We start from the raw sequence: 27,667 nt of genomic DNA, 5'->3' as shown, positions 1-27,667 counted from the left end.
CTGGCACTGACAAGTGAGTAAGTCAGAAGGAAGAGGAGATGGCCAGAAATGGTCCTTGACTCTATAGAGTCTCCATGTGTAACATTGAGAAGGTTATACCAAGTCCTTACAGGCTTTCACAGAACAGGTGGTTTTGTCTAGGGACAACATGGCTCTCAGGAACCAAATTGCTCTTTCACTGTGGAGCAGAAAGGGTAAAGAACAATAGGGACCTCCCTGCTGCCATCCTTCAACATTTTTTGGGCAACCTGCAAGGACCCTGCATGCACCTGTTCTTCAAGCTGTTTCTTTTACCTACCTAAGAACATGCAGAGACTGTTCATGTAAAATGCATGTTCTTTGTTTTCACCGGAACTTGGCCTCAGGACCCTCCTAGGTGCAGCTAGCACAGTGTTGCTGATGGTAGTAATGTGTGCTATTCATACTTGCCGAGTTAAGGGACATGAACTTACCCAAAACACTGAAATCAGAAAGTTGAGGAGAGTGCTACAACTGGGCTCAGATTTAATATGCGGAGGAGGTTTACCTCTCTGAGATAACTAGGTTTTCAGATTTTCAGCTCCTGGATGGTCTGGCAAAAGAATATCCTTGATGCATACAGAACCTCTGGGCAGCAACTGGAAAACTTGCTTGACATAGAGATATAGTTAAAATGATAATCCTAACGCAGTCATGTTCGGTGGGAGGCTCCCACTGTGTTCAGTCAGCTGCACACCCACAGTGGGGAGTCAGGGAAGGATTCCCAGCCTCTGGGTCCGACTAGTCGGGCACACAGGGAAGGTGACAGAGCTTGCTTTCCCCTGGGTGCTGAGCTAGCATCAGTGGTGATAAAGAAGTGGGCGTTTCCACTGACTCAGCTGTAGTGTACAGGGAGGGAAGGAGAGGAATATCATGAACCTTGACTCTCCTCATCCGCTTTTCTATTTAACAGCACATCTTTTTGAAATATTCAGCCAAAAGGCACAGAGGAGTACAGAGTTATCTAAAAGTCTGGGTAGGCTCAACTAACCCTTCAATTTTATTAAGAAGGAGGAGACATCATCTGTATGTAAAAACTTACTACGTTCTAATTACTATAAGAGGACATTTCCTGAGTATTTAATTTTAGAAATGATGGAAAATCTGGACAAGCACATCACAAGATGTACTTAGTTCATTAAACTGGCTGAGTGTAGTATAGTGTGATTTATTTGACAGTCCTTCACAGTTTTGCCTAATAAATGAACAAGTACAAGTTGTTCATGTAACTTTGCTGATACACCCTGTGTTATCTTCTGGAAAAGGAGTAGTGAGAAGAGTTTAATATAGGAAAGTTACTGATCCCATGACAATTCTATGTGTAAAGATTCTGGCTTTCAGCTAGTACTTGTTTTCCCTTGCTATTTTGAAGCCTTCTTTTCCAATCAAAACAACGTAAGGACTGAGTGAGAACCTAGTCCAAGGTTTAGCTATAGGAAGGCGTGACTCGGCAGGAAATTTCTTGTTTCCAGGATTCATTCCAGGAAAGCTACATAGGAGCACAGTGGTGGTTTGGTGGTTTTACTTCGAACTTAAACATTCGTCATTATCACAAACACTGTCAAGTGCAGTGTGGTGCAAGTTGCCAGGCTGAAGTTTTAGCAGGACCTGCCAGGCTGGCTGAGTGCAGAGGCTGCTAGGTCTGAATTCTTGCAGGTCACTTCCATGGAAGTTATCCTCCCTATTTACCGTTGCCTGTTTTCCCACTCCTTCCCCTGGTACTAGTAGGCATGGGTATATAACAGGACCGCTGGAAATCAATCCCAGACTGATTCATATCCTTTCTAAAGACGCACGTCAGCCTGGAAAAAACTTTATTTTACTGTAGTCTGCCCGATAGCTCTGCGCTAGACAATTGTTACACCCCAAGCACACTTATTGCCAGTGGGGTAACAATAGCATTTGTGTTCAGGTTAGATAAGAGAGGGCACTATACACTCCGAAATGAATCAGCTTTCGTTGGAAATAAGTGAGAGTGTCCACAGACGTACACAAACATATTAGGAAACTTTTGTAAGATGAAGTGACTCACCTACTGGCAGCCCATACATCCTCTAGGGGGAACTCCAGTATTAACTATCTGCAGCAGGCCAAAGCAAGCCATCTTCTGTCACCACAGAATGACTTAAGTATGTGGCACAGTGCCACTGTATTTATTCAATGGTTAATCTACTGAGGCCCAAGCAGCTGTCATGGGAGCTTGCCGAAGGAAGGACTGCAGAGCTTAGTCCCCAAAGCTGTTTTAGAGGTCTTATCTCACCTTTTAGACTTTGGGGCTGGAAATTTCTCATATGATGTATATCTATATAAAACTGATGAAAAGGAGAAGAGATTTAGTCCTAAATGGGCATTTCAAACTGAAGAACCTGTTTGGGGATGCAGCATTATGGAGTAATGTCACTGCACCTCTCTGATAACGTTTCATGTCATCACTTGATGTTTCATTGTGACAATGTGACAAAGCAAACTGTATAATTCTATAACTGGCAGCTGTGGAACAGCTAAAGAAGGTACAGACAAAAAAAGATACTGTGCAAGCATAAGGAACATTTGGGTTTTTCCCAACTAACACAAAGATGAAATTTGAACAAGTATCTGTCAAGAGTCTGGGAATGGACATGACCTGTTACAGTGCTGTAATAGAGGTCAGTCTTGTCACTTAGCTGCAGAGCTCACTTGCCACCAGGTGTGAAGTGTTGCCCACCATCTGTGCCTCATTGGGAGGTTGGGAACTGCAGCCACTTCCCAGCCACCTTCTCTGACACTTAGGTCCTCTGTACTTACCCCTTTTTTCCTAACAAGGGCATCAGGTCCATCTGTCTCAGGCATGCAGGGACCTTACTGAGGGGATGTCCACATCTCAAAGGACATCTCAAATGTATGTAAATCCCTGAAGAGAGGGTGCAAAAAGGATGAGCCAGGCTTTTTTCAGTGATGTTCAAGAAAAGTGGGCAAGAAGTGGTGAGCACAACCTGAAACATGGGAGATTTCCTCAGAACATCAGGAAAAACTTCCTCACTATGAGGGTGACTGAACACTGGCACAGGTTGCCCAGGGAGGGTGTGGAGTCTCCCTTCCTGGAGATATTCAAAAGCTGACTGGGCATGGTCCTGGGTAACTGGCTTTGCCTGGGTGGCCCTGCTTGAGGAAGGGGGTTGGACCAGGTGACATCCAAGTCCCTTCTAACATCAGCACTTCTGTGATTCTAAAAGAAGCCAAATGTCTGAGGGCAAGGCTTTCTGGAAAACAGAAAAGTGGGATAAAGGACCCACCTTCCAGTGGAAAAATAAGATATGGCTGTCAAGAGTGTTGGGAAGAAGCCTGATGAGCAGTCAGGAAGACTGGCTGAAGGAGCAGGAAACAAATGAAGAGTTTTACTTCAGAGAGAGCAAATCCTCACTCTTGTCCTTCCATGAACCTCATCAATGAGGGCACTGATTTAAAATTGTACCAAAGGCACAGGACTGTGGGCTGTGATGAGAGAAGGTGCGAGTGTGTCCCTTGTATGTAATAGCTCTCCTCTAAAGGATATGAGCTGGAGCTGCTGCAGGGACAGAGAATCTGGCTGGTCACTTCCTCATGTGTAGAGGCAGGGACCCTACATGTGCTTGAAAAGAGATCACAGTGCCGGGCAAAGGACTGTGGTGTTTTCCCTTTGGCTCTCTAGGAGGGACATGACAATTTATCTAGTGGGCAAAATCATCTAAGCTGCTGCAGCGACCAGAGGGACCAGAGGGAGGGAGGCCAAGACCCGTAAGCTGGTGTGGGCCCAGATGTCTAGTTCTGTCACTTGCATATTCCTATGGCATCTGCCAAATACAAACTTGAGACAGAGGAAAATATTCATGGAATAAGAGGCAAAGTAGTGGAGCAGATGGGAGAGCATTTAACTATCTTTCTGACTTGGGCTATGGCATTGATTTAAAAAGAATGTGACTGACAGTCATGAGCAGACTTTACTTCATCATCATAGACTATAGCTCTTTCTTGCCCATTCCAGCATTTTAGAGTCTTTCTTTAGTGCCTGTAAGAGAATTTCCTCTAATTTTGACTAAGGGAAAAATTTGACTAATTCCTTAAGGAAGTTGGTTTGTATCAGCTCATTATCTGAATTCTAAGTACATAATAATTGCACTATATCATAAAGCAGAAAAAAAGATTGTAAGAACAACCATAATGCACCAGATAAGAAGTCCAATGGTATACTTCCAGTAATAGACTCCTGGGATAACAGTGTAAGAAATGAGGCAAGTATACAGTGATCTTTCCCCTCCAATATCCTCCTGATGCTGGCAATCAAAGACAGGGACTTCTGAATTGGAGATTTCCTCCGGACCACCAGGTTTTAATAGCTCCAAGAACTTTTCCCCCTGAAGTTATGTAAACCCAGCTTAAAAACATTTACATTTTTGGCAATGAATTCCATACTTTGGTTATACATTGTGTCAAAAAAAGCATTTATTTTGAATTCTATAAAGCCTGCTACCTGAGAAATTTATTTGGTGCCACTAGTTCTGTTATTAAGAGAAATAGTGAATTTCTAATTACCTTCTCCATTCTATTAATGATCTTACTGACTGCTTTCCTTACTTATCACTTGTCCAGGGTAAAGAGCTCTATTTTGTAGGTCTTCCTTCAAGTGGAAGTCTCCCATGACTCTGCTCCTTTTTATTGCCTTCTTATGCCTTTTCACATCGATTTTTGAAATGGAGCAGATCAACTACATGGATTTATTTGGTTGCGTAATGTTGCTCTCTGTGGTTTTCTCCTTCAATTTTTTCTAATAACTCCTAACAACCAATTTGCTGCTTCTTTTGTTGCTAGCCTTTGAGATCATTTTTTATCCAGAGTGCTTTCCTTTATTGCAAAAGACAGACTAAATGTATCATTCTTGTTAGGTTTCTAATTTTCTTTAAAATATGTATATTCCTCCAGAATATTTATTCTGAATACCCGTTATCATCTTCTGCAGTGTTCTTCTCTCTTCATCTTGGAAAAAATTGTTTAATGAGTATTTTACTTTCCTATTTCGAACTTGTTCCTATTTCTTCTACTTTCCCATGAGCTGACATATTACTTTTAGAAGCTGTCATAAACCCATTATCATTTTTATGCACACCTTGTTTTATAAATACAAACATGCAGATTTTTATACCTCAAGAAATACATTTTATTGTCACCAGGACTTACCATTAGTTTGTGTCTGCCAAATAGCATCAGATAGACCCCAAAGAGCAGGGAATATGAAAAACACAGCAAGCTGCTTAGGATGAGGTTTCCACAGCAGTAGTGCTATTATACAGGCGGTGTTTGTAACCATGGCTGTTGATTTAGAAAGGAAGAAGAGAAATATAAATGTGATTACAAACAGGATAGATAGTGGTAGATAACACTTCTAAATTCTTCCTCCAACTAGAGCACAAGGCAATCTTAAAATCCTTCCAGTTCAATGAGATTTTTTGCTGACTGAGTTGATATCACATGAAACGTAAGACAATGCAGTCCTTTGACAGCCTTCAATTAGTAATTGTGAGCACTTTTCTGAGCTGGGAGATCCTGGGTGCTGGTATGGCTGTTAATCCAAAGGAGAGAACTGCCACTGAGTAGAAGGGGCTGCTGAAAGACTTGCAGTCACTATGTGAAGCATGTGGGAGCTGGGAGGAAGCACTAATATGCTCTCCTTACCTAGTCCTTAAGTGTAGGTTTTCTTTCAGGACCGCAGGAGACAGTTAAGGATATCTAGAAGGTCTGGTGACTTTTTGTCTTGCTTTTTAAAAGCAGTTTGTAAATGAGTCATTGATTCCTCTGCCCACAGGTGCACCTTCACAGGCTGAGTACAAAGACCATTAAGCAGAACTGAGAGGTTCAGAGGTCTTGCTTTACTAACAGTACAGTAATAATATAGTAATTTGGGTGTAGTAGTACTATTGGGGGTTTTATACTCTAAAATGCATTTCATAGAGTGAGACATACACCTAGGACAGAGACATACAGAAGAATCTCTGAACTAGTCACTGTAAGATAAAGGGCTCCAAATTTCTTCTTCCTTGCCCAGGTTTAAAATTTCCTGTGGACCGTGGAGGAAATGCCTAGACTGTCTAAATGCACATTGACTCAGTCAGAAATGTTTCTAATAATACAGATTACTGTGTAGTGGAAGTAAGATATCAGTACACTTCAGTATGCTTAGTGGGTATAGGGACAGAAATTAAATACTTTTGGGTATTTTATATGCCTCCATTACTATGTTATACACTGGAGAGGGAGATGTTCTTAAATATACAAATCTCATGGCAACATGAAAATTACTGTCCCATACATGAGCCCTCAAGCTGTTCTAGCCTGGCATATGATTTAACTTTATTTTTCTCTCTATAGCACAAGTAGTGAAAACAACACAAGGCCAACCTTTAAAAATTTTCCTGAAATTCCCAGACCGGTTGCTAAAATTTCCAAGTTTACCATTCCCTGAGTTTCAAATCAAAAACTTATCTCATGAGCTTCTCTCTTGCTTTTGCTCCATGAAGGTGAGGAGGTTTCCCCCCCAGTGGAGAAGTCCTTCTCAGGTATAGTGTAGGCCACAACATCTGTACTGTAAGACCATTTATCATTGGTTGCATTACAGCTATAAAGCATCAAAGCTGTAGGGCACTTTCTGAATAGATAGTGCCCTCAAAAGCAGGGTGAACTATGCCACCAGCAAAGTGATGAAAGGCAGTGACCTCACCACAGTGCTTAACTGTGCTGCATCTCTTCTCATGAATGAAGTTTGCCTCCAGATTGACTTTGATTTTAATTGACAGCTGACAGAAAGCTCTCCCTTTGTAGTGCATACAAAGTGGGGAGCACTGGATTTGATATATTACATGAGATGATCAGGCCTTCATGTGACCTTTACATACCTATTGCAAATAGAAGTTTTCTACCCGTGAAGTGAGAGATCTTTCCAAAGAGCAGAGAGCAGAGGGAGTTTACAGCTGAGAAGCAGATCATCACATAACCAACATAAGGTATGCCCAGGGCACAGGTCACATAGGTCTGGAAGAGAAGAGACAGTGGTGCCACATTTTCTTCAGTGAAAATATAGAGCTAAGATTCAAGGGTCTTAGCCTGAGTATTCGGTAAAGAGCCAGCACGGACAAGATCGAAAGAGCACAGCTAAAGAGTTTGCTGACAAGTCCCTGGTGTATTGACATAGTTGGCCTTCAGCAGTGATATTCCTAACCCATTTCCCAATCATGCTGGTGCCATGCAAACAGAGCAGTAACAAGCCAAAAAAATCAGAGCACAGCTCACTATGCAAATAATACTCCTGAAGGGGGCACGAGGAATTCTCTTCCCTTCCCTTCATAGCCCAAGAGATGAAAATTGACAGTCAGCACTATGGTCATTACAGAGCAGCTCACAAGAAATGAAGATGACCTCACCTGTAAGAGCATACGACCAACGGAGGTGGCCACAGAGCCTCCCTTTCAATCCATTTAAACAGAGCAGCAACCACACTCTTCTGTCTGCTTATATGTAAGGTCTGAAAGCTTAAGTGTCAAATAAGCAGCTCAGAAAGGTTGCCCCCTTTCTTTGGAGGCTTTCTCAACCAATGTCTGGAGAACACACCTGCTGTATGCCTAGGTTTGTAGAGAAACTGGAGGAGCAGAGGTGGCTTTCATCGTTTCAGTCCTTCAGGGTTTGGACCTGTTGCACTAGTGACCAGTGAGGGCTTTCGGCCAGCCACATTGAGGATTTGCCCTCTTACCGTAAAGGCTGTCAAAATAAAATACGTGGTATGTGTGCTGACTTGCACTTATCCAAACTCTAGGGAAACCAGAAGGAAGGAAGATATAAAAGCTTTGCAGACACTTGGCTTTTCTCCCAGTTTGTTATTTACAACAAGCTGAAGAGTTTGAACCTGTAGCTCTCTGCTGTGGCCTCCGCTGGTGAGTTAAGCTCTCTACAGCATTCTTTTTGAGGCTGTTCCAAGGGACATATTTACTGCTGGCCTCTCCTGTTTGAAGATGTCACTCAGAGTTCATTCAAGTAGAAGTAAGCAGTAATTTAGCAAACCACAAATCACCATGGAAAACATCTTCATTTAACAAGTAAATATAGATCAGATGCAACAGTAAGACACAAAGACACAAAAAACAGTCAGGCAGAAATAGTTTTCATTGTCATCCACACCTTTGTGTAGTCACCAGCAAGAAATCCCTGTTCAAACCCACTGTACATTGTCAGAGGGATTAGAAGACACTGTCTTTTATCTTTAAGATGCTGGAAAGTTGCTAGGAACGTAGACCAAAAGGATGTTGTCTCTAGTATTTCATTCTCAGTCTCTGCTTGATCCAATTTGATCTGGTCCAGAAATATAACAATCAGCAACACAGCTAGCACACCACTAGCTGCAAAAACAAACCAAAACATTAATGAAAAACTGAGGAATGCTGGAAGAATGATGGGAAGTCGCTTGCTGCTGTTATTGTTCTGACTTAGTGCTTAGGTCTCTGTGGGATGTTTTGGCAGATGCCTTTGATTCCGCTTCAGTCTAAAGGCCATTTCTGTGTAAACACAGTGGGCTGATCTACATTCACATCTTCTGCATACAGCTGTGCACCTCGCAAATCCCCTCAGTTTAGCTGTGGCTGGCCTGTTGTGACAGCCGCTGGGCCAGCTGCACGGCCACAGAGGGTGATGGCTCACCCTTCCAGGGCAAGCCCAGGGCCGCAGGGATGGGGAGCTGGCCAGAAGCAGCTCCCTCGGGAGCTGTAAAAAGGCTTTACATCAACACAAGAGAGGAATATTCACTTCCAGTGCCAAGGTTTTCATGGCTAGGGGTAATCTTCCTTCAAATACATGGAAAGAAAAATAAAGGACTTGAAGTAGAACTGCTGTCTTGGATCCCAGTATATGTTGCTTTTTTTCTTTTTCTTTTTTTTTTTTTTTAGGTCAGCTTGGAGCCGTGCTTTGAGTATGGAATATGTGCTATATTAAATATGATAGTGAACAACTCTGGATGACTTGAAAAAGATGGCAGTTACAGCTTTGAAGCTATAATTTCCTAGCAGAAGCAGTATATGAAAGAATACGTGGGGCAGTTAATCATAAAATGGTCATGTATGTATCAGTCTAGGTTTGTTGCTTGTGGAGAGAATCAGTGTGATTTTTTTTTCACGTTATCAAGTAGGTAACTGTGTCTCATGATATACAAGAAGCAGCCACAGATTCACAACTAATTGCTTCGTTACAGATGCCAGGCATGATTATGTTTCCTCTCTTACCTACGCTGACTAGAATTCCATCCTAGTGGAATTCAGAGTAACAGGAGAACCACACACCTTTTCCCATCTACTTTCCCTGTTTAATGTGCTCCTATGATACAGTGTATGGGCATGCTCTTTTCTGTGAACTTTTAATGTCCAGATACATTAGCAGATTTTCAGTAAATTGCCTCAATTTCTTATTGCTTATTATTTCTCATCCATGTCTCCTAGAAGGAAATTTTATTCTCCAGTGTCCTGGCTCTCCACCGTGGCTGAGCTGTGAACCCTTTGTGATGTAGGTCATTTCGGTTTTGCTAGGGTGTTTATTAGTGCTTATGGACTGCTTGCTGGACTTATAAGGGCAAGAGCAGAACATCCGCATCTACAGGACAAATATTCTAACAAATATGTCCAATGAATCAGGAACATTTGTAGGAGATAAGTAAATGCATGGCTTAATAGTGGTTGGTATGAACATAAATAGAAACATCCACGGTCCTTGAGAAAACTAAACAACAAAAGACTTATCCATTATTGTCTCCACCCAAGCTGGGCAAAATATGTATTCAGCAACCAAATAGAGGAGACATCTTAAAAAATGTCTGTGAATGAAGTATTTAGCTATGCCATTTCCCTCAAGGTAGGAAAAGACATATCTTTTATGAAGAGCTTAAAAGAAAAATGAAACCCTACTGATGCAGGGTCAGTAGACAGCAGGGCTGCATTCATTTTGCATGAGCAAAGCCTAAGGGAGTGTTGTATATGTTAGTCATCATATTTAAATTTAAACTTGTGAGCCAAATCTGCCTTTAGCAGAAAGGCATCAGCTCCAGCACACTCTGGAAGGGAAGTGAGGGGATATGCTTTGCATTTTCTCACCCATTAGGAATGGAGGCTGGGGAAGCAGGGAGGGTTTGCTGCAATGCCCTTGTCCAGTGAGGGCTGGCTCTAATCAGATCACATACTCGCTGTTGGAGCATATGACAAATTCCATGCATCTGTCTCAGCGTAGAGAGTACACCTATGTGCAGAGACTGCAAAGATATTTTAATAGAGCTAAGGTGACATGTTACCTTGCCAGATACTTCCTATTTATACAGAGAATAACTTGTTTTGAGCCGGATACTTTTTGAACTTTCTTCACAGAATGAATCTTTACAGATCTATTTATATCTTTCCAATTTTTGATGGCATCAGCTTTCCTTGTCTTTGACTCCTCCTAGCCTTATGCAAGGAAGGCCTATAGCAGCTGTAGCTACTAAACGGGACATGCGCCAGTTTGCCTAGTGCTTCTTTTTATCTTCGCCTTTCACACTAAGGTATTATAATTCAAGCATCACAGCTGACAATTGACTGCAGTTGTAAAATCTCAGCAGGGATCCAAAAACCTTCCCCCAAATGATTGCAGTTCTGGGAGCCGTGGTTCTGGTCCACCTCTAATTACAGTGCAATTTTTGTGCTAAAACTGTTTTACACATGGCAGGACACCAGCCAGGCATCCCCAGGTGACTAGAAGCTGGTGAGTTCAAGTACCACTAGCTGGGCTGCTCTTAGCATCTTGGACCTCTGCCTGCATATATAAATCTGCCCAATGCCATCAGTAACTAGTTCACTATTGCTTATCCTGAAGATGGTGAATTTAAAACTGTCTCAAACATAACTGGATACGCTGCTGTAATCCTCTAAATGCCATGTGGGCATACTTTTGATTCTAGCCTGTAGAGCAACACTGACTTTGGTTGAAACAGTGGGGTCACCACACTGGGTTTCAGATTGATTCCAGATGAAAAGTGTAAAGAATGTCTTGTTCCTTTAAATAAAAATGATACAGCACTGGAACAAAGCATTTGAAACTATTTAGGAAGGAGTTGTTTACATCTCTCACATATCTTATTTCCTTTTAGCAAATTGGATTGAAGGAGGAAGTTGGAAACTTGATCTGTAAAGTCATACTGGGTTTCACAAAGAGTAGGTTCCCCATCAGTGATATTCATTAAAGACTGCGTGGGTTACTTACCAGTGTAGGTTCCTAGCAGAGTGTAGATTAAGGAGCTGGAGGATTCTGCTGACCCGGTGGTGTTGGTGGTATCAGTCATGCAGTCATATGCTCCGCAGCATGCCAGGTTTTCTTCTGAGATTTCCACTAATTCAGTAAGAACCAAAAGAAAGGCAGGTCACAGAAGAGATCAGATGAGTACACACTATATGTGAGGACATAAGGAGAAGGGAATCCAGTGCTTGGTGATTGATCCTGGTTTCAAGTTCTTCCTAATTAGAGATGCTTAACTGCAGAATCCCCTTTAACACACAAAAATTCGGTTTAACAGAAACAGTTGCTCAAAACAGAACACTGAATTGATGGGTACATGGAGTCATAGACTAAAGCCAGAGGCTGAAATCTGAATTCAAGCTCAGTTTGCAGTATTTAAAGTTCCAGCATGTATCTGTACCTCTTAATCATAATACCCCACAAGACAGTCCTTCAGTTTACAACTCCAGTAAACGGATCGACCTCAGTTCTTACAGCCAGAGCACATGATTCCTCTCCAGATAATTTCTGTATACATTATAGGAATGGAAAGCAGCTCAAGGCATCTTTTTGTTTTATAAATTCAAATTACGATTACCCACTAATGCAGTCTTCCAAGAAATCAATTCTTCCTGGCTTTATTATTTTATTACTGGTTTTATTACTCTTTGTGAACATACTTGAAACTAGAACAGTTTGGCAGGGTTTACAGTAAGACCTTTGCTTTGTTCAATCCCACCTGTGTTGTGCTGGGTACGTGTCAAAGCCATACACATGCATGCACTCATGTACCCTGTGTGTCACCACAACACCGTGCCCACTTCCTCCAGTACCTTTTCTGTAAAGAAAAAATACTAACCAAAGTGTAAACCTGAATAAGCTGCGTAGTGGGGGAGGGTGGTCAAAAACCACATACAATTATTTCTGTGCTTTCACTGAAGGATTTGTCACTGGTCCAAGCATAACAAAGGGCAAATACAGTGTACCTTAGCTGATTCCTTAAACAGGACTTGATCTGTAATTTTTCAGTTAAGGTTATTGTGTAACTACTTTTAGTGTGCTTTTCCCCATTGCTTGTGATTAAAGTTACTGCAATGTGAATCAGCCGTTTATATAGCTTCATAAACAAGTTCAGGTTCAACATCAGATAAAACCTAATAACATAAAGAAGGAAATCATTGCCTTTCTTTAGCCAGTGGCTACTGCTATACAGTTTTGAACAAACAGACCCTCAGCAAAATTACCATATGCAAAAGGTGAGTCACACTAGTGAGGTGTGGAAGAGTGTAAAACAAGTCTTTTATCTGTTCATGCATCATCTGAAGATGAAGATGTGCATGCAATTAGTGATATGGAAGCTGCAAGGCAGCTCCGTTCCTCTGGAAATAAGGCTGAAACATTGATGAGTGACAAAGGGTAACTCTTGTAATTTATATTGATTACTGTCTTCTGTTGTAGTATTACCTCATACTGTAGCGTGCCTTGCTGTGTCTGATGCAGTGATGCAGGCGTTGTGTCAAGTGTACATATGCATCTGTATTTTATGCATTTTGATTCTGCAAATACATACCATATCTTTCCAATTGCTCAGTGAAATTATATACCTTAAGTACATGGACAATATGGGTGGATATGTTAGAAGAGAGCAGAAGAAGTGAGTGGCTGGAGATCCTTACCCCCTCGCCCCCCCAAGAAGCACCCTCTAGGTCTAGGTTAAAGCTGAGTCTCACTGAGAAGGCATAGTTGGGAATTTTATGGTATGGCTGCTCATCACTGTTGTGAAGATATGTAAGGCCTTTGGCTTTGAGAGCTGTTCACAGCACACCACCCAGGAATGCAGCATTTCCTGAAATCCAATGTAATTAATATAAAAGAAATAAAAGAGTTTCTTTAGAATTTAAAGGAAGATCCCCAGATGTAAAACTAGGAGGGGATTCGCAAGACTAAAAAAAAAAAAAGAGTATTTTAATCCTCCTAATATGATATGTGCTGTGAAGCAGAGGGGAGTAAAATGGTTGCAGTCTGTGCAAACCCCATAGCTGCACCACAGCCTCTGCCCTGCAAATGAAATCAGAAGAGGCAGTCCCTCCGAAGACATTGTGTGGCTCACTGATCAGGTCAGCAGGGCTCTGTTGCGCTTGATACAGTCCTTTAGCATTCTGCTTCGATGGTGTTTCATCTACAGTTGCTTGGGTTTAGAAGAAGCATGATTTAGCCTAAGTATCACACTTTGTGACGAGTACTTTGCCATAAACCCAAGGATTCAAAGATTAAAACGTAATTCTAGTTCCCTGACATTTAGTTTTAACCTTATACCTATTTGAATACCCTCCAGAGGACATACTGTTTAACTGAGCCAGGGAAGAGAGGTAACTTCTTGCTATTCATAGTAGCAGTGTATATGGAAATCACTTTCCATGTCCATCCTGTTCTGAATTTGACAGGATAGGGAATTCATGGGAGACTGCGATGACAATACACTGTAGCACTTTGAATCTCTGAAGTGGCATCCAAGTATTAATTTATCTTCAGAACTGCCCTTTTAAAACTTACATCAATTACAAGCATGGGAAACGAGGGCAGCACTGTTAAGTGATTTCTTCAAGCTACATCGGCGTCTGCTGCCTGAGCCTGAAATACAGCAGAGGAGCCCTGGCATGCAGACTCCTGCCAACAGCTTCTTCTGTTCCTTGACAATTCTGTAAAGCACTCATTTTCAGCAAGCACCAGCATCAGCTTGACTAACCTTGAATGTTTAACAGCAAATTAATCCAATACTACAAGCTTCGTGAAAGAGCTGCTTCAGTGTTTTGCCTTTTGTTTTAATCCACTTTAAATGGAAGTCAGATGTGAAAGACCGTCACTGCCATCCAGCCTATCTATGCTTTATAACACAGGAGTGGAATTCAAAAGGAATTCAATAGACTTCTATTTTTGAGCTAGTTGTCTGAACTGTCTTTATAGCTGATGAAGGGTTGATAGAAAATAGACACTTCCAGAGAGCAATTTAGCCCATGTATTTTAGATATCTAGAGCTAACTCCCATCTGAAGTGTCTGTTTTCACTGACTATGAGGGCTCAGCTACAGAAATCTACCTTTTAACTGTCTAGAACTAGCAGATGTTTATAGAAAGAAGGGCCAAGATTTTTAAATATATTTTACCTTTGGTAGAAGCTTGACTAAATATCAAGGATGAGATAAGATTTCCGCAGATGCCAGAGGACTGAAATATCAGAAAGAAGACCCCAAAGTATTGGTTGATAATGTCTTTCCCATTTTTTCCTGCTTTCTCAGCGTATAAATTGCCAGCAACAGTGAGGTAAGTGCATTTGGCAGACCAGAGTGGTGCTCCTCCTAAGCCCAGGATCACAGAGGTAGGGATTAGTGTGTACCTGCCAAAGAACACTTTATTTAGCATAGTTATTATCCATTAGCATAATAATCATTTACCCAAAGATCCAGAGGCAAAAAGAGACATCAAAGAAATAGATTTCTCCTGTGTGTGATTCAATAAATCTGTTACATGGAACCAAGAAAGGGGCAGTCCTAAGAGGTTTAGGATGTGCAAGCACCCCCTGCTGTGTCCAGGGGCTAGGCCTAGGCTGGCCAGCTCTGTGCTTACGTAATGGAGAATTAAATTGCACCTGCCCTTCAGAAGGTGGATCACAACAAATTTCCTTTGTGGAGTTGTGTCCCCTGCCACTGGAGAGCTGACGTTGTTCATCCACCTCTGAAAGGGCAAGGGCAAGGCAGGAGCTGGCTTCCTCCTGTGGTCCTCTGCTCTCAGAGCCACTGGCTGGAAGGCAGCCTTCCCTTCAGTCTTTTCAAAAACAGTCCTAAAAGTAATTTTAAACAAAATCTCTGTTCATTTTTTGTTTGTTTGTTTGTTTTGTTTTATTTTGTGGTTTTTTTTCCTTTTCTGAAGGGAAATCTCTGCTACACACATGAGCTAAAGAAGCAGCTTCAGGTAGGTGGATGGATGCATTCTTTCTGGCTTTTTGCACATTTTCACCTCTCTGCTTCACCTGCTACTGGATTTGTTTATCCATGTTTCTTGCAGGTAACACCTTTTGCATCCAACTTTCAAATCCACAACAGAGAGGTAGCATAGGAATTAAGAAAAAGAGTTTTGCCCTTACTGTTTTTGTTCAAACACAATAGACAGGGTTAAAGTATTTAAATTGTACCAGCTAGCATAGAAGTTCCCTAAGGAGAATGCGATGTAGCAGCACATAGAGCCTGTGATGGTCCACTTGCAGCCCAGCTTCTTGATGAGGATTGGAGGGAGGAACATGGATGAGAAGATGAGTGCAGCATAGATAACACTTAGGGAAGCAACGCCCAGGCCTTCTTCTGAGTGGAGACTGCTCTGCATGGACAAAAACAGTGGCTGAGACAAATTTTATCACAGGGACATGTTATTATGGCATATGGAGAGAGGCTTCAGGCAGAAATAGAGGCACACAGAAGCTGCGGCTGTGTAGTACTGTCTCTTTTCCCCAAAGCAGCCTGATTATGGATTCATGGTTTCCCTCACAATGATAGCCCATTTGTCAAAATACGATGCAAAACCAGGTGAGGATTGCTTAGAGTCAAAGCCTTGGTAGGTCAGATTTTAGATTATTTAATGTAATTCATTCGAGTTTCTCTTTGAAAACAAGCTGAATGAAGGGCAACTTCTTTTCTTGGCCTTCACTTTTTGTCTCAGGCAGGAATATCCTCAGATCTGCATTGCAAGGGCTGACTTAACAACAGTGGAAGATTATTTACTTTAAACTATGGGTCTGCTAATTTCTAAATTCTTCTGAGGCCAAGGTCCAAATACATTAATATGTTTTCAGCAGCCCTTTGTAATTGGAAGTAATTGATTTACCCATATTTTCTCAAGGGAGGAATAACATTTTACTGATCTAACCAGGTTTTATATTTTTACGCTCCAAATAGTTCTCCTCTTGGCTTGACACTGTGGAAGTTGCAATGAGAAGATCAAGATGCTGCTTAACAGTGTTTTCCTGTTTGTTTTCATTAAAAGCTGACACAATCCAGTATGACTTTGGAAGGGGGAATGGATGCTGGGAGGGTAGCTTTGGAGAGTGCTGGAGGAGAGGGGGGCGGCTGGTATTTGCACTGAACATTTCCAAACACTTCCAAGCCCTGTGGTGGCTGTGTGGTCTAGCCATGCAGGACAATGGTGGCAGCTGGGCAGCACCCTTGGCAAGGAGCAGGGATCAGGACTGTGAGGTGAGGAGGTGCTCTGTTGAGCAGTGTCAACACATTTGAGAATCAGAATGGTTGTTTTGTAAACAGGCAAAGAGCTTTCCTGGTAACAGAGATCTTATTTCTGAAATACCACATGCCTGGTTTTGTCAGCTACAGCTGACAAATTAGAAGCCAGGCCTTCAAAATCATATAATTAGCTGATTTGTTACTGGTTTCTTTTGTGGGGTTTTTGGTTTTTTTGAGGCTTTTTTGGTGGTGGTGATGGTAGTGGTTGGGAATGGAAATAAATGAATAAATGACGAAAATTTTCAATGTTTCTCCTGCAGGCTACAATATGGTAAAATAACTTATTGCTGATTGCACCTTAGCAAGTCCTCTTTAACCAGCAGAACAAAATGAAGAGAGAAGAGGGATACTTCATGAATTGGCACCACTCCCTCCTGCAGCATTAGGGAGGCTTTATGTTCCAGCACTTAACCTGAGCGTGCACCGTTTCAGGTTATGGGGCTAACTTGTGGCTTCTTGGGTTTGTCTTTCCCCTGCCTCATTAGTTTGCCCAGCTCATAACATCTCCATCCACTTTTGGGACTGTTTTTGCAGAACTTCCCTGAACTCAGAATCTGACAGTGTCAGCAAACAGAAACTGCTCAAGGAGGGGAGGAGATGTGCAGAGCAGGGCCCTCTTCCTGGAATGAGGTCAGCTCCTTGTTATTGCAAACAAATACATCATGGTATGTATCAGACTCCACCTTTAAAACATATAGATGCCCACACCAGTGAGAAAATCCAAGCTAATTGATCAGGGTCATATTTTAATATCCTGCCTAAAGTTACTCATGGATGGCTTATATCCACTTATTTGTTATCAGACCAGCAGAATCTTCTAGTTTGAGAAGTTCCTCCTTGTGATTATCTACTCTGAAGTATTCATAGACAGCAACAGTAACCCTCAGTCTTGGCTGTGCTAAACCAGCGAGATCTGATGGTATCCTGAGCCTTCAAGTCATTCTTGAAACCCGTCTCTGCTACTGTGGTTTAAGATGTTCATGCCAATACAAGCCACAGCTGCCTTTGATTTAAAATAATTTTTTTATTATTATGTTATATCATGATGCCAGGAATTATTGTATTATTTATACTTCAGTCATTTAATGGATTTGGCATACATTTTTATTATTCCACGTTGCTGTATAATAATAAATATAAAACAATTTAGAAATATTCAAAACAAACCCTTTCCAGAAATGGAATTTGTTTTTCATTTTGCAATGTCTTCTTTTGAGAAAAATCTCAGAAAAATTTAGTTTTCACCCAAACAACTTTTATGGGCCTAAAGAAGTAAGTCTGACACGATTATTCAAACTGTTTGAGAAGTACTAGAATAAAATATTTAAAAAATGCTATGGATCTGGATGACGAATACTAACCTGCAGCCAGCTGATGTCCTAACCCACCTCATAAAAAATAATTGCACGTGCCTTCCTCCCAGAAACTGTGGAAAGACTGACAGTTTTTGCACTACCAGGTAGGTGGCCTAATGCCCTGCCAGCCAGTGGGAGATACTCCGCTTACCTGTAGACTCTGGAGTCCTCCATAAGCAGTGAAGAGAAGTAAAAATCCAAAAGATATTACCAAAACATTCTTAAGATTCCTTTCCATGTTGATTCATACAAGACAAAAGGTCTGGCAGTAGACAGAGCTGATCCAATTATTCCAGGGGGTGCACTGAGTTGGAGAAAAACAGCTTATGTTTCGTTGGAAGAGGTCACGTCTCACTGCACTGGTAGTGGAAAAAGTTGTTAATTATTTGAGGATTGGCCAATGAACTTTACTTTTACTGATACTGAAAACTCTTTATGGAATTGTTACTCATTTACCAGTTGTGACAGAGGCAATAACGAGTGCTCCCAAAGGACATCTATCAGGTTTTATTAGATAGGTATAAAAGTCACTTGCAACACTTGGACCAATTTTAGTCTTGCAGTCATACATTATATGGCTCTCTGCTATCACTAGCAAAGGAGAAAAATGCAAGCAGTGAAATGATGCTCTGTCATAAAGATACACTAATCCATAAAGGGCGAAAACTAAAGGATCATACTGAAATCTATGTTAGGCCAATTGCTCAGCTAAGGTTAAGGAAGCATACTAGGAAATGAGATCGATTGTGTTACAGCGTTGTCTGTACACCAGCTCTATACCTGGGCAGTGCAGCGAACCAAAGTTGCTGGCTGCTTGGCAAGCGGGAGAGTCTTCCTCCTTGGTGAACTCTGTGGCTTTGGTGTTTCAAATTGACTAAGTCATACTCATGAAGATCACTATTTCCCATCTTTCCCATCAGCCCAGAAGCCAAGAAGCATGAATTTAGCAGGTACCCAGAAAAAACCCAGCCTTTGTGGGATGCACTTGCCAGGGCTACTTGATTCAAGGAGTGAAAACTTTCCTCCTAGCCAGCCCACCTTGCCCTGCGTGCCCCTGCTTTCCCCTGTTTTCAGAGCCTGCCCTTTTGAAACTGCATTGTCCTTTTGTTCTTGAGGCACTGACCATGCTGCAAGTCCTCACTGAGTTTTTGAATATTCCCCTACTGAGCAAAGTCCTCTTTGCCCCTAAGCCTGGCACGTCGAACAGACCCTTCCTGCAGCTGTAGCAGAGGAGAGATTTGAACTTGGGAGCAAAGTGGAATCCCAATAAAGTCCGTGCTATAACGTCGACAGATTCAGGCGGAGGTGGTCTTTAGGATGTCTGCAGTGTCTGGTGGCAACGCACCGCTAAGACTTGATCTAAACCCCACTAGGTGGCACGGTTTTGCTTCCCACGGGGACACTCGGGGGGGGGGGGGGGGGCGGGAAGCTTTAACGCATTAGTTCATTTAATACATTAAAGAGGTCACAGCTAGTTTCTACTTCGGAGAAAATTCCAGTATGTGATTTTTTCATTTTCTTCTTTTGTCTTATAATCTTCTTGAATGAAATAGCACAGAAAATAAAATCTTCTAATTCTCTGTTGTTAATGGCACTTCTATATTGCAAGCCTAGATAGTGAAATGCTGGCTTTTTGTTTTCCAGACTACTATGCTCAGCATGCAAACACTTTCAAGTAGATCACAATGCTGCTCTTGTTTTGCAGTATTCGTAATCCTCTACAAGGCTTATAAATGAAACTGGTGGTAGTTTTTCCAGTCTTTTTAGATTTGTAGACTCTTGCAATTTTCAGGTCAAGACATTTCAGAAAAAAATTATACCTGGTGATAACATGCTTGTTTCTGGTTTGGGTCCCATAGAAACAGTCTGCAAAATTTTAGGGGTTTGAGATCACAGGTTTAAAACCACTAGAAAAATGAATGAGAAAATGTAAGAATAATGCTTAACCTAAATAAAAGTATAATTATCACCTGCTCCAGCAGAGGCAAGAACCAAGGATAGTGCAAAGTGCACTCAGTTATAAAAGGCTTTATTTTAGTGCTCTTTCTTGACATTAGCAGTAATAACAACACAGCTTTAAAAAAATCAGCATTAACTGGATGCTATTTTTAAAATGTAGTGTTGGATAGGTTATCTGATCAGCAGATCTGCTGCTTCTGCTCTGGAGGAATTCTTAACTCCTCAGTCACGTCCTCTCAGCAGCACAGCCTTGAAGAGTATACTGGGGAGGATGGTGGGGGGGTTTGTGGAGGTTTTTTTTCTCTCCTTTCAACTGATCAAAGACATTTCAGTCTATTCCACATCCCTTGCCCAGAGCTGTGGCTTATCCAACTGCCTGGTCCTGAGCCCCTCCTTAGGAGTCTTTACCAAGGTGATCTGATAAGGCAGAGGATCTCTTCCTTTGGTACCAGGCAGCGGAGGCTCCGGCAGGCCTGCTGTGTATCACCCTTGACACCTCTTTCATTCTTTCTGCCAGCCTAACTAAGATTAAGTGACCCTCAGGAGCTGTGCACTGCATTTTGGGCCCAGCTTTCCTATAGGAGACTGCAGCCACCAAACTGAAATGCCTCGCAGAATGCAATCACAAAAATGTGAGATAGAAGAGGCTAGTTAATTGATGACTCCATCCCACAGCTGATTACGTTTGTTTTCCCATGTTTATTTTCTCAGTGTAAATAAGGACAGCCTTTGCTCAAAAGATTATAGTACCAGAGGCTAATCTTCGGAGGGGTTTGCTCTTCATAATTATAATGTCCCTATTTACTCTTGGCTGGTTAAATATATTGTTTAGGCAGTTACTTTAACAACAATAACAAAAAAAATTACCCTACACCCAGAACACTCACCGTAGGATTTCTGCCTTGGGAGGCTTTTAATTGATTAGCTCCTTGGTGGTATACGATGATATCCTTTGAGTCTATCTGTAGAAAAGATGAGTATTTTTATATGCCAGCTGGCCCATGGTTTGGCCACCCACATAATATGGACAAGTGTTGCAAGAGCTGTTCTCTGAGCTGACCCTAACTGGCACTGGTCTCCAAGGAGCTGACACTGACAGGAGGTGCAGGGGACATGTGCTTGCCCATGGATGCCTCCAAACAAAAGGATGGGAAGAGGGGAGAGTGGACATAGAGTCTACATGTTCCAAAATTAAACTGATTCTTCCCCTTTTTCCATGGTGAAGGCACTGCAGATGTACTAGAGGGGAACATCAGCCTGCTGTCCTGAGCTGTAGCAGTACTACCAGGCCCTCAATATGCTGTCTTGCATTTGGAGCCCTCAACTGTGGTAAAGCCAGCAGATTGCATGGTCCTTCTTGGTAAGCTACAGAAAACCACCTGACTCACACTCCCAGCCGGTTGAACCCATGCTGCTGCTGTTTAACCCACCCTGTTAGACACATGAGCCCTATAATGTCTTTCCAGAGACTAAGTGGGACAGTTGGGACACTCCTTTGACTAAGCTACCACTGCCCCAATTGCCCACCTCCTGGGGCTGTCACACAGAAGACACCTTTCATGGGCTGCAGCAGTGTGAGTGTCCTGAGGCAGTAAGGTACTTCTCCAGAGAGTGGGGTAACTGTAAAACATAAGGTTGGTGCGCCAGGCAACATTAAATGGTCTAGATGTGAAAAATCTTTCACAGTTTGCAGATGGCATAGGAAAGTGTGGCTGAATCCTAGGACATGCCCAAGCACATCCAACTACTGCAGCCACTCTTTTTTCCCAAAGTCCTGTTCTCCCAGGAAATTAGCCTGTCCTGACAAACCTGCAGTGTTCTCACCTGCCAGCCCAGTGCCCGAGTTCTCCATTTTGATTAGCCCCTTCAGAAGAAAAGGGGCTAATTAAAATTCAGGGCTGCTTGGCCCAGGCTGCCTACACGGCGTTTCCTTTCTTGCTGCAAAAGCCTGGCCATGTTGCTCTGTTCTTCCCCTCCTCCTTCACCTGCACTGGTGCCCTGCTGATTTTGGAATTGATACAGGAATGGCTAAAACTGATGCACGTGCCTTACGAAACCCAGCCATTCCTGAAGGGGCTTTAGAAAATACTGGCTGTTACATGTTGAGAGAGGGTCACAACTCAGATGTGAGGCTCATAACGCAGAGCTGAACAGATTAAGCAGTAAAAGCTGGTTTTGCCTGGGAAGGGGGTCGGAAGGGACTTGCTGGTCAGTGAACTCTTACCGGCCACAAATCGGAGGAAAATAATTTTTGTTGGGCCAAAGGCTTCAGCAGTGTCAGTTGCTCCTGTGTGCCTTTAAAGGTCTAAACATCTCCCCCTCCTCCAGCATTTCAGCTCTAATTTCCAAATTTCTTGTATTTTCCTTCTCTCCTTTCAAATACTGCTCCTTTTCCATCATGCAATGCATCCACAGATGCTGTCCTTTCATCTGTTCTCCCAAGGCCCCTCTACATGCATGGCTGCATAGACATTGGTATGCCATTTCTGTCTGAATCCTACCTGGAGGCACCAAACTGTCAATCTCAATCTCCCTTTATGTCCTTGATGTATGTAGTCCTTCCTTACTGCTTTTTTCCTTTTACTGTTCCCTAGCCATTACCCTGCCTTTGTCTCTCTGCTTCTTCCTTCCCTCATCTCCTGAGTGCCAATGGACTTTTTGCTTCTTAAGGGAGTTACCTGAAAACTACTGGTGGTGTTCCCGTCTCACAGACTGCTACACTACTTTTAGCCTCACTAGCTGTAAGGTCTCTCTCCCTTCTCCGTCAACACTGCTCATAATATCTCATGAGGCTCTTTTCCAGCCCCATCATCTATCACTTAAGGAAGAGGAGGGCACACGCCTTGTTTTCTGGGCTGGGAGCCAGCTCATGGTAGAAGTGGGACCAAATGGAAAAAGAGCAGAGAGGGTGCAGGCCATAGGCTTGGATGAAGTTGTGACTTTTCTATCAGGAGAACCACATGGGAGACTTTCCCCACAGGACACTTGTCTGCTCTGCTAAATGCAGCTGTCTAAATAACCAATATAGCCTCCATAATAAAGGCAGGACTCAGTTTAGGATAGGATGACGTGGCTCCAGTCCAGGTTCACTGCCATGGTTTAACCACAGTGCCACACAGGTTCTCGCTCCCCCACAGTAGGATGGGAGAAGAATTGGAAAAAGGTAAAACCTGTGGTTTGAGATAAGAACAGTTTAATAACTGAAATCAAGGAGGAAAAAAAACAACAAACCAAATCCCAACAATAATAATTGTAACTAAGAGGAGTGTGAGAGGGAGGAATAAAAGCCAAGGGAAACAAGTGATGCACAATACAGTTGCTCACCACCTGCTGACCGATGCCCAGCCAGTCCCCGAGCAGCGATTGTCAGCCCCTAGCCAACTCCTCCCAGTTTATATACTGAGCATGACATTGTATGATATGCAATATCCCTTCGGCTAGTTCAGGTCAGCTGTCCTGGATGTGTCCCCTCCCAGCTTCTTGTGCACCTACTCACTGGCATGAGCATGGGAAACTGAAAACTCCTTGACTTAGAGTTAAGTGCTACGTGGCAACAACTAAAAACATCAGTGTGTTATTAATATTATTCTCGTACTAAATCCAAAACACAGCATTGTAGAAGTGTTTCTCACTAAGAAGAAAATTAACTCTATTCCAGTCAAAACCAGGACACTCACTCAAAAATTGTTATGAGACAGAAAAATAGTTCCCGTAACTGTTAGGCTTCTTATAGATGTTACCTCCTGTGATTTCCATCTCTCGTGGTGGGAACTTTCAATGCATGAACACATCTATGAAAGTGTTCACAGACACTAAGTCTAACCTTGGGAGAGATTCAAGCATTTTGAAGGTAAGCCCCTGCCCCTGTGTGGCAGACGACCTCTCTGCAGAGGACACCTAAGGAGATCAGCCTCTCCAGGCTGACAGCTTCCCCGTGAACAACCCCCTGTTTCTCCATCAGAAACCAGTATTGCATTCATTCTCTTATTAAAAGGTGCTTTCATCTGGTTCAGACTCAGCCTACTCACATTTTACCTCCTTAAAACTGTTGCCTGACCACTGACATTGTACATGCGCTTTGTCCTGCATTTTGGATGTTTTGAAATAGCTGGGGTAAACCCATTTCTATCCTAAACCAGTGGCTGTGACTCAGTTGGTAAGACTTAACACCCTGTTACGATCAACATGCCACTGTTGTGATCTGTGCTTTTGTAACGAAAGGCTGGGGAGGCGGGTCCTGCATATGAACAATAGACTTCTGTATGGCAGCGGCTCTGAAGTCTTAAGAGCCATTTACTGGAAACTGCTGGACTGCATACTGGTTGTTCAGATGAGCATGCACCACAAATTCCTTATACACACCCATGACGTGGGCTGGGAGGATAGGATGGGACTGTCAGCAACCCAGACCCTGTCCTTTCACCTTCCTTTTTTAGTTCAGAGCTGGCTGCTCGTGTTATTAATGTCCACTATCAAGCTAGCACAAAAAAAAAGGTCTATAATGCTTAGCGAGGAAGCCCCTGATTTTGAAAGGCTATTGCAAAGATTTGTGACCAGTTTATCAGCTTGTGGAAACAAAAGGGGGAGGAGAATGGGGCTTGATCCCAGACAGCGGGATAGCTTAAAGGCGTATCAGTGTAGCATTCCCAGGATGTGGAGGTTCTCGCTCTCCAGTGCCTGCCACCTTTCATTTGTCCGTTGGTTGTGCCCATTGGGTGGACACTGATCTAAGAGAATATTTGCCACCTATTTACCAACTTGCCATCGATGTAAATATCTATGGCAGATAAAAGGAAAAGGTAGCATAGGTCTCTCTCTCTATAAGCCTTGCTCCCACTCGCTTCAGCTTTCTGTCACTGAAGATGCTGTTACCACTATACGAGCAGTAGCTACCGAGCTGCAGAAGTGTAAGCAGGGGCTCTTGAGAGCGGAACATAAAAAAATGGCTGTTCTGTACAGGCCGGTGTGCAGTATGGCATGAGAGAAAGGAGTTGTTATAGGCACAAGAGATCTATTAGAATTAATCAGAATAGGCAATTTTGTTGTTTTCTTTCCTGCAGTAAATTTTGAAAATAAAACTTCTTCCCTGTCCCGGTAGGTATCACTGATTGCCTGGGGCAGGGGGTTACCTGTTTTACCTGGCCTTTTTCGTGACAGAAAATATGAGGAAGTTCCATACCCTTCCCCTGTGGTGACAGAGAGTCTCTCGCACGTCTGAGCAACAGACTCTTTCCCTTGCCCAAGTATTGGTGAATCATGCAGCTGTCCATGACACTGTTTCTCTACCAGCTATCCCTGTCCCTTTTCCTCCCATCCGCAGCCCTGCCTTCTCCCACACACATCCCTCAAGTCTCAGGCCCATTAGTCTGCATCTCCTTGTGTTCAAACAAATCAAATTACCTTTTCAGGTGGCTTCCTGTACTTTGAAATTATGGAGTTATGATAGATCTCCCTGGAAACAGGTACCAGAGTCCAGGTGGGAACGTCTTGGCGGTTGCTGCTCTGAACAAGCTTCACATTTCACATCTGCTTCAGGGAGACTAGCAAGCCCTCTGTGTTATCTTTAATCTTGCGCTGATCTTTAAAGAAACTGCCCCAGTATGCTCATAAGGATCGCAAAACTCCTATCCCACCCTTCTCTGGAAACTCCTCTTCATTTTGTTAGTCCTTATGTGGGCCCTGAACCAAGAAACAATATGTTGGAAGACAGGACAGCTACAACTCCACTCTTGTATATCATCTGAAATGTGAGTAATCACTGTTTTGATTGTATCCTTGTTTGTCTATTCATTTCTTATCAACTGTTGATATTCCACCAAATTGCCCCTGCCTCCAGAGAAGTACTGAGATCACTGATCAGTCACTCAGTCCATTTCACAGAAGCCATTCCATAACTTCAGGATGGTGAAGACTATCAGTCACCCCCAGCATGGTGTGGTGGACACTTAGTGGGGACTTGAAGGTGAAAAGTGACATCCTGTTACCACTAATTCCTTAGTCATTTAGCAGTACCACAGGAATAGTCACTGCATACAAATAGTTTCAGCCTGAATTGTATCTCTGGAAAGTCATCATTGTTGGTTTTTTTCCTATTAAATCACTCACAGATTCTGTTCCAGGATCCAGTGCAACCACTGGAAGACTGCTGGCTTTGGCAACAGTAGATTCAGTCCTTCATATGCCAGTGGATGGATCCCCTTGGCTTTCCCACATGAGAGAGTTAAAGCTTGGTGAAGTCAGCTTAAGCAGGAGGCTAAAGACTTCCGAGCATTGTAGAACAACTCTGGAGAAATGTGGAGGAAAAACGGCGAGCTTAGTGGGCAGGAAATCTAGAAGCAATATCTAGTTCCTAACAGACTGCTAACTTCAATAGGCTCTGTGAGAAAAGGCATTTCCATTCTCTTTGCTAGATTCCCTAAGGCCAACAAGCAGACCGGAGTGGACAAAATATGTTTGTGGCTACTTAAAAAAAAAATATATTCAATATACTTGACTGTCAGAAATTACAAAAAAAATACTAAACATGGATTTCTCCTTGCCAGTCCTCTGGAGGTATGGTAGCTTTAATTCAGCAGTAAAGACTGACTTGATTAAGTTTTATCTTAAACATTCTGTTCCAGAGCTAGCTTTTTAAGTGACTATGTGTTTTTCTTAAACAGACAAATAGGAAGAAATCCAGAGTATACTACAGAAAATCTCAGTGCCTCTTCATTGTGAGATGCCTACCCTGCAAGGGAGAAGAAACTTAGAGAATAAAACCACATCATACGGAGAGGGAGCACCAGGGGGTTTACTGGAGTGGTTAGAGAAAAGCCGACAAGCTAGTGGCCTCTTTTTCTGATTACCAAACCCTTAAACAAGAAAAATCTTCACATCTTCTTGTAATGATCAGAGGCAGAAGATACACATTCACACCTCTCTATTAAAAGACCAGAACACACGTGAAGAGGGTTTTAAGCATGCATTAGTCTAGTTTTATGTGTATGTCCAGTTCCTTCTGATACTTCACCTCCTTTAAGCTGAACTCTTATTGGGCTTTGAGGCTGTTTTAAACTACAGCCCCTGGGAACAGCTCTGGTGCCTTTGACCGGCATGGGAGTTAGATGGTGTGGGACGCAAGGGCTGTTTCTCCAGAAGCCCTCCTACAATGGAGAGGAATGGTAAAAAACAAGTGGGACTTCAATATGAGTTGAACTGTTTGTGGTAGCTTTTGACTGGAACTGGAGCTGTAATGAGACATGGTTTGGTACATAACGGTGCAGGCTATAACCTAGCTGTCTGCTGTGCAGAATTCCTCTGCAGAGATGATAACCCAGCCAGAAGGAGTCATCAGCTTCTTGTCCTTTGCATTGCTATTGGAGAACCACCAGGAGCTTAATCCCAGGGGCCAAAAGCATTCTGGGCTTGGTTTTAAAATGTGTATTGCTCAAGCATCTGTTTTGGGTTGCAAGCATTCTTTTACCCTTTACAAGTCAAGGTCATGATACGGGCTTATAATTAATTATACTTTTAAATCTTCCTCCTTTCTATTTAAGTTTCAGGTGTAGGTGCAGAATTCCAATGGAGATCAGCTTCTGCTAAGACAGAGCTAAATTCTTTGGCAGCATGAGTAACTCAGACCTCAGAGAAATAAATTAAATATTGCAGTCTAAAGTGTTTGCTGAAATTAAAATTCAAAATGGGTGAAAGTTCTTTCATTTCAGCTTTTAAACAGAAGGACGGCTCTCCTAAAGATGTAACCTATGAGGCATGTCAAAGGTTTTTT

At 42.5% G+C, this 27,667-nt stretch overlaps 1 protein-coding gene across 3 annotated transcripts in view; it reads right to left on the bottom strand.

The window, feature by feature from the left end:
• UNC93A (unc-93 homolog A) overlaps positions 1-19,306 on the bottom strand; it is a 28,211-nt gene extending 8,905 nt beyond the window's left edge. For all 3 annotated transcript variants that reach the window (XR_008822697.1, XR_008822698.1, XM_056344390.1), the window contains exons 1-7: positions 18,095-19,306; positions 15,490-15,671; positions 14,465-14,694; positions 11,290-11,415; positions 8,197-8,414; positions 6,921-7,056; positions 5,209-5,340 (exon numbers count right to left, since the gene is read on the bottom strand). Coding sequence is in view for 1 of the 3 variants with exons in the window: in XM_056344390.1 (XP_056200365.1) it covers positions 5,209-5,340; positions 6,921-7,056; positions 8,197-8,414; positions 11,290-11,415; positions 14,465-14,694; positions 15,490-15,671; positions 18,095-18,181 (1,111 nt within the window). In the remaining 2 variants the exon portion in view is untranslated. The remainder of the gene's footprint in view (positions 1-5,208; positions 5,341-6,920; positions 7,057-8,196; positions 8,415-11,289; positions 11,416-14,464; positions 14,695-15,489; positions 15,672-18,094) is intronic.
• Between the last annotated feature and the right edge of the window lie 8,361 nt (positions 19,307-27,667).

The sequence above is a fragment of the Falco biarmicus genome, chromosome 6 (genome assembly GCF_023638135.1).
Source record: "Falco biarmicus isolate bFalBia1 chromosome 6, bFalBia1.pri, whole genome shotgun sequence".
Lineage (NCBI taxonomy): Eukaryota > Metazoa > Chordata > Aves > Falconiformes > Falconidae > Falco > Falco biarmicus.
Note: the sequence above shows the minus strand (reverse complement) of the source record. Positions and strands in the feature narration are given on the sequence as shown.